A 7,599-nucleotide genomic window follows, 5' to 3' on the forward strand; every position below is an offset into this window, starting at 1 on the left:
GCGCTGACAGAGCAAGATCAAGCAGAAAGGATATGAGTGGGAAACTTCAAAACCTGCTCATGTTTCTGGGCCCGTGAAAGGATTTGTATAACACATTCACTTTTGATGGACTTTCCCATGTTCCCCCAGACAGCTCTTTTGCTGTTGACGTGTTCAAATAATGAATCTCTTATGTTTAATTTTTTTCCTCGGAGCAAGGCCGTGTTTCTAGTGGTTTTGCTGGGATGCTGGGTAATCCAGTCAGTCTCGCGTCGCAGCTGAGAACAGATGGAGTACCGCTGATTCTACAGCTGCCAGGGAAACGGGTGAGTCTTCCGAAACGGAGAGAGGGATGCTAGAGCAGACGGAGGGCAAAAGAGGACGAGGTCGGGGTGAAACACGCAGAACTGTGTAAAAGCATCATAGTAGTTTTGTAGCTTTTTGAATGTATAAATTGAGGTTGATTTGTTCGCAGATTTTGCATAATGGCACTTCAGATCAATTCATGCTCATTATTGGTTTCAAATTTAACAGAAGCGCCAACAAAAGTATCGCGTTTCTCATTTTCTGTCTTTTTCTTCCAAATTGATAGCATAATTACAGAACAATACAGTGGAATTATCTTTTGAAGCGAGTCTAATCATGCATTTCTTCTCTCATTTCAGAACAAGAAGCATTTTCTGATGAATCCAAAGAAATCTCTCATACATTGTCTTCCTCAGGCATTGAAATGGAACGTTTGTGTGTGATTCTTTTGCTTGTAAGTAAAACTTTCATAGTGAATGCGCAATTCAATGGGTTCAACTGTGATGCCAACTTCCACAGCCGCTTCCCCGGTGAGTGAGCGCTTGCTTTTTTGTGATAGGATTTGATCAATGACATGTAATTAATGATATTTGAATCTCTCTCAAAAGCTGAGCGGGACATCAGCGTGTATTGTGGAGTGCAAACCATAACTCTGAAGATTAATTTTTGCCCGGTGCTTTTCTCTGGCTACACCGACACTGACCTGGCACTGAATGGGCGTCACGGTGATGCCCACTGCCGAGGGTTCATCAACAACAACACGTTCCCGACGGTCGTGCTGTTTAGCATCAGTCTCAGCACGCTGGAGGCCTGTGGAAACTCACTTGTGGTAAGGCACCGGTTTTCACCATTTTTAAAGGAGGGCATTGACCCCTGACAGAATGATTTACTCACATTAGCCCTTAAATGGCCCAGAACTTTAATTTCAGGTTCAGTCGTTAGTAAGAAAAACACATTTGTTACAGTAAATGCTAATCTACAGCTTGTGTTTGGAGAGACAGAATTCTCTCTATGACAATTTGTCTGTAATAAATGAAGAACATCTGCGGTGAGGTGGATTTAGCTTTGGTTGGGTGATGGCAGAGATCCGGCAGTGATAAAAGAGCTGAGGATTAGGGAGGTGAAGGTACATTAGTTTTAGGAAGAGCAATCACACCTTAGTGCCTTTGTGTGTAGGTCTCCACGGCTCAGGGACCCAACGCCTATGGGAATCTTTCCTTGGTCCAGATTGGGAATATAGCAGGATACATTGACACTCCGGATCCCCCGACGGTCATCAGCTACCTACCGGGACTGCTTTACAAGTTCAGTTGTAGTTACCCTCTGGAATACCTGGTCAACAACACGCAGCTTGCTTCGTAAGTCGACTTCCCTACTGTTATATAGCAAACTAATGCATTATTGTGTCCTCTTTTTTTAATATTTGCAATATTTTGATGGAAGATAAAACAGTCCCAAATTGCATGTTGTAAAATGTTTAGCACTTAAATTGTGAGGCATAATTAAATTAGTATGCACAACGAATATGTTGCTAATGCACGGTTGATTACAAGGACATCAGACAGTAAATCAGGAAAAACTATTACAAGTTTTCCGTTCAGACTTTAATTGGCCTGCAAAATATATTTATCATGTTTTAATAGCTTCTTTTGTTCGAAGGTCGGCTGCAGCGATATCAGTGAAGGACAGCAATGGCACTTTTGTGAGCACACTGAATTTACTTCTATACAACGTGAGTACATGTGGAACATCAGCATAATTAGGTATTTGTTTAGGTCTATATAAATAGATAACTTTGATCATTTTTGTTTTTTCTATATTGCTTGTTTCTAGTAGAGGCTTCCAAAGTTAGTTTTTTCATAAATAATAATAATAATAATAATAATAAGAAATATTTCTAAAATGATTTATAATATTTATTTAGATTTATTTTTATTTATTATATAGAACTGTACATATAGTTTTTTTATATTTATTAATAAAATGAAATATAAGAATATATTTAATTTAAATGACTTTATTGTGATATATATACACACACACACACACACACACACACACACACAATAAATGATCACATTTTACTACTATTTATATTATGGATTATATGTTATTAAATATTAGATACATAAAAATACATATTTTGAGCAATGTTTAGTAGATTTTTGAGCAAATGTGTGTGGAATCCTAACCTGTGATGTTTAATGTTTAAGGACTCCACATTCGTCCATCATCTTGCCATCCCAGTATCTGGACTTACTCTGAAGACGCGAGTGTTTGCCGCTGTAAAAGCCACCAACCTAGACAGGAGGTAAACTGCAATTACACAAACATATCTTGGGAAAGTATCTTGCAAGGAGTCCCAAATGCAAAACATACTGCAGATATGATACTGAAACAGTCTAATTGGTGAGTTAACCATGAAATCTGATGGGGGTCAAATGTCTATGGTCTTTGGACTGTGTCATTGCTTTGTTAAAGCACTTCCCTAAATGACCTCCTCTCTTATATCTGATAAATCCAGAACTGGTTTAGCCCATTAAAGGAAGAATGCTGAGTGACTCAATGCCGGCCTTGTTTAGGGCCAGCGATGGGCGCCACTAAAGTGGATGGGAAAGATCATTATGGGTCCTGAGTAGAGATAAGACACATGGCTTCTATATGAAACAACAGTGGTTTGCTCATATAGGGCCATTTCGTACCAGTCGTTTTAGTGACTGATTCACGCATGTCACTCCCCACAGGTGGAACGTTCTAATGGACTACTGTTACACGACTCCCTCTGGGAATCCTAATGATGAGCTCCGATACGACCTTTTTTTTGGGTAATTCCATGTTTTCTTTGGATATGTGGACGTGCTTGCACATATGTGTGTATATAACCAGAACTGAGGCTGAATGCTAGATGTCTCTTGTCTCTGGTCCAGCAGATGTGATAAGGACCCGCAGACAACGGTGTTTGAGAACGGGAAGAGCCAGATGGGCCGCTTCTCCTTCGAGGTGTTCCGCTTCGTCAAGCACAAGAACCAGAAAATGTCCACCGTATTTCTGCACTGTGTGACCAAGCTGTGTCGCTCTGACGACTGCCCCCTGCTCTTGCCTGTAGGGATGACTGCTTGAGATTAATACCATAGTGAAACTCAGAAAGTGTGTCAACATGTCTGGGTCATATTTCATACTAAAATCTTAAAACGGAAATAAGATATTACATATTTTCAATAGCACTTTACTTAAAGCCATTATGTATAATACATTATAAAAGGCATTCATAACATTATAATGCATTATATCTTTTCATAAATAATTGTAGCCTAAGTTAAAATGCATTATAATACTTGAAAGTTTATTTAGTTTTAATGAATTATATTTTATAAAGTTGTAACAATGAAATAGGTAAGCATTATAATGTTTTATAATTGTGGTTACAATTATTCATAGATTATACAAGATACAATTAATGCATTAAGATTACTTTTATAATGCATTATATATAAAGGCTTTAAGTAAAGTGGTACCTATGTTTACATTTTGACTATATATATATATATATATATATATATATATGTGTGTGTGTGTGTGTGTGTGTGTGTGTGTGTGTGTGCATGTATATCTGAACTGAATATATAATAACTGAATATATATATATATATATATATATATATATTCAGTTATTATTACTACTACTACTACTGCTACGTCTGCTGCTGCTGCTACTACTACCAGGGAAGATTATTTCTTAAAAAATCTAAAATGTGCATTAGTTTGAGGTCAGTAATTTTTTTATTAAAGCTGTATCTTATGCTCACCATTTATTTGATCAAAAATACAGTAAAACAGTTATATTCTAAAGTATTAATACAATTTAAAATAGCTATTTTCTATTTTAAAATATAAAAAAATAATAATTTGTTCATGTGATGATTTATTATTATTACCAATGTTGAAAACAGTTGTGCTGCTCAGTATTTTTGAGGTAATCGTGATACACATTATTTCTAGTATCTTTGAATCTATCTATAGTATATTTGAATTTCATTTAGAAAAACAAAGGAACAAAACTTAACAATAAAAAAAAAAAAAAAAAAGACATTACAGTAATGCAAACGTGAAAAAATATTAAACTGTAAATGTGTCATATATAATATTGGTTTTACAGCCTTTAGTTTATGCTGGGAATATAAGAGTCACCATCCCATCTATAATAGGAATTAAAAACAGTCAATTGAAATTAATAAGAATTTACAAGGTAAACAATTTTAGTTCTGGTTGTAATATTGTGCTTCATTTTCTGTTATTAAAAGCAAAAAAACTGGAACTGTGTTTATTACTCACAAATATTGTCATCCTGACAGATCTGTGGTAAGAGGAAGAAAAGGAACGTGTCGGAAAGAACTGCTGGGGCTTCTGGCAATGCGGTCATGACCGCTGGGCCCATCATCACCCGAAGTGGTATGATATGAACTTATGTAGTGTTTATGTAGCTTAACTTGGTAGCGCATGATTTCGACAATGCTAATTTTCCATTTTCATATTGAACCTGTTATTTGACATGATTTTGCACTTTAAGGCAATAAGTGTGCTCATCTCACTAAAACAATTTTCATCTGTCCACAGATGAAACTCCCACCAATAATTCCCAGTTAGGTAAGCCTTGCTTTGTCCTCCATTTTAGACCTTTTAAAAGGAAGCTAAATCATTCTTTTTTCAGAACTGTAGCCTTTCTGATGGAGAATAAAAGCATGCTTTACTTCCTTCCTATAGAGGAATTTGTTTTTTCCTCAAAGGATCTAGCGGCTTAAAACCGTGACCAAAATAACTATGAGTCGGAGGGCTTCCGACAGAGAGAAGTTAATAGAGGGTAGAAGCAGGTGGTGTTATCAAGAAATGAACAAGAGGAATGAAAGAAAGAGCGTGCAATAGAGTTTGAATGGTGGGTTACATATTGTAAGAAGTCTTCCTAACACTGTGTGTATGTGTGTGTTTTTCAGCACATTTAAACAACCCTCCATTCAAAATGAATTCAGTGACAAGCGTCTTGATTTCTGCCATCGCGATCCTCGCCGTTATGAGCACGTGTTTCTTCATCCTGTCTCTGTCACTGCTGAGAAGGAAATCTACGCCACCAGCACCTCTGTCAGGAACCCACAACCCAGCGTTCAGCTAAATGCACACACATGGCTGTTCGGTCAGCTAAACAATACAACAATACCTGTGTGCAGAGCTCTTCGGTTACACACAATCATACAGTACAGGGAAATAATATCGTAATATCACTCTACACAGCCTTTAACTAGACACAGATGCCTATTTTTGGTTACAAAGCATGAATACTTCATTCTTATTACTGTAAATTTACATAACACACAATCCTAAGCCATAAGAGGCTGAACTCTGATTGGAAAGGATTCTCACACACATAATATAATCAGGAATAACGGCATTAAAAGATGCACTCAGTAATTTTTCCTCATTAAAATGTTTTACAGATGAATTTTTTTTTATTTTGCCTAAATCATGTACACGCATATGAGATTCTTAGTCTTACTGGTAGACTAAACTGCCATGAGATCACATGACCAGCTGAATAATACTGACTTAATGGACAATTCCGCAAATGAAATTAGTTTGTCATGGCTGATAAGGCATTTCTAAAACTGAAAACATCTGATTTTGCATAATTCTGCATCCACACCACTTGGTGTCAGTATAAGTCCAAGAAGACTCGCTCAACATAAACAAAAAATTTCAAATGCACTTTTAGGCCCGGAAAATTGGTCTATGCATGTACATGAAGGCAGACACTTCTAGCTACGCTAGACTGTGCAACGCAAATGAGTTTTCTGATCATTGCCACAAGTGGCGCTATATCTAAAACTGTCTGCTTTTACGATCAGATTTCTCTTTCAGCTCAACTACTGGTATAGCAGAGCAACAGTTGAACCAAAATCTTGATCTAAGTCACTGTTGATAACAACTTAGCTTAACACATCGGTTTAAAGGCCAAATGTCTGCATTCATGTACTTGTGTAAAGCATATTTCTGGCTGTAAAGGGATAGTTTTCATTTTCACATCTTTCCTAACTTATTTTAATTGATTTGAAACAAAGGAGATATTTTTAAAAATGTTAGTCATATGCTGTTGTTTTGGACTCCATTGACTTTCACTGTATTCTTTTATCTTCTTTTATGTTCAGCAAAGGAAAGAAAGTCATACAGGTTTAGAATCTTCAGAAGCTTCATTTTTAGATGAACTAGCCCACCATTTATTTCATACTTTTAGACGTGACTGTTACACCACTACACGACAGCACCACAATTGGTTTCTGTCTAGAAAACCACTAAAGTGATATATCGAAAGTGATTGTAGTTACACAGTGTATCAAACACATGAAGATATTTTGTTTTTACAAACCTTATTTAATTGCACTTGTAAATGAACTGATCAACAGAGCAGCAAATTGTTTTTTTTACTTGTATTTAATTTGAAATGTCAATTGATCCAGATCTGTTGGTGTAGTGTAACTTAAAGTTAATACCTCAGCCCCTTGCTTCATTATTGCAGGGTTTAAGATCAGTTACATGAAGAACACAAGCAAAGGTATCTAATAGACCTGCCTAACACATATTTCTAGTTCAGTGAGAATATTAGAGGCTATAGGATGGAAAGTGAGGAGTCTATTCATCACAACACACAAAGGATCATAGGACACCAGTGATTCTGAGTACATTACTCTCTGCAATAATTAGTTTGAGTTACAAGAGCTGAGAAAGAGACCATAGGGAAGGAATTTAATTAAGTCGAACAGCAACCTAGAACACTATGGTATGTGACTGAGGTGGATGAGAAGACTATTTAAGATATTTTTAGTTTTAATTAATTGTATTTGTTTTTACTCATTAGTATTCATATGCCTCAGTGATACCTTAGCACTTAGTTTCAAATACTCTAATATTCAGTATTAGCTTTTGTCTTTTATTTTTATTAAAGATATTTGAATGGAGTTTATGTCCAAGATAATTTAATTAATTTTAACAACCCATGTTATTATCCCCCAAACACGCATTTGTATTACTTTGTAGATTTTTCTTTCCTCTTTTTGAACAATAAAGTATATTCAGATGTGTGCCTGAATATTTTGTTTGCAGATTTTCATGTAGTAATTACAAAACACACAGGGATCAGAATCCATTACTCAGTTCTATTATATTCAATGCTTTCCACACTGATACTAATCACCATGACGCCAGCTAAACAAAGAGCATGTATTCATATCAGACCTTTGAAGATGTCCAGGCTTATCTGTGACATCAGTG

The 7,599-nt window shown here is 36.1% G+C and overlaps 1 protein-coding gene across 1 annotated transcript; it reads left to right on the forward strand.

Moving 5' to 3' along the window:
• Positions 1–292: 292 nt before the first annotated feature.
• LOC306865486 (zona pellucida-like domain-containing protein 1) lies at positions 293–5,449 on the forward strand (the record flags this gene model as incomplete). The annotated part of the gene is made up of 11 exons (XM_079410105.1): positions 293–305; positions 645–815; positions 894–1,114; positions 1,462–1,643; positions 1,945–2,017; positions 2,499–2,596; positions 3,030–3,110; positions 3,216–3,387; positions 4,638–4,734; positions 4,900–4,929; positions 5,274–5,449. Exons 2-11 carry the CDS (start codon positions 710–712, stop codon positions 5,447–5,449), a joined length of 1,236 nt encoding a protein of 411 aa, XP_079266231.1. The 5' UTR covers positions 293–305; positions 645–709.
• Between the last annotated feature and the right edge of the window lie 2,150 nt (positions 5,450–7,599).

Source organism: Barbus barbus, assembly GCF_936440315.1.
Source record: "Barbus barbus genome assembly, chromosome: 47".
In the NCBI taxonomy this organism is placed as follows: Eukaryota; Metazoa; Chordata; class Actinopteri; order Cypriniformes; family Cyprinidae; genus Barbus; species Barbus barbus.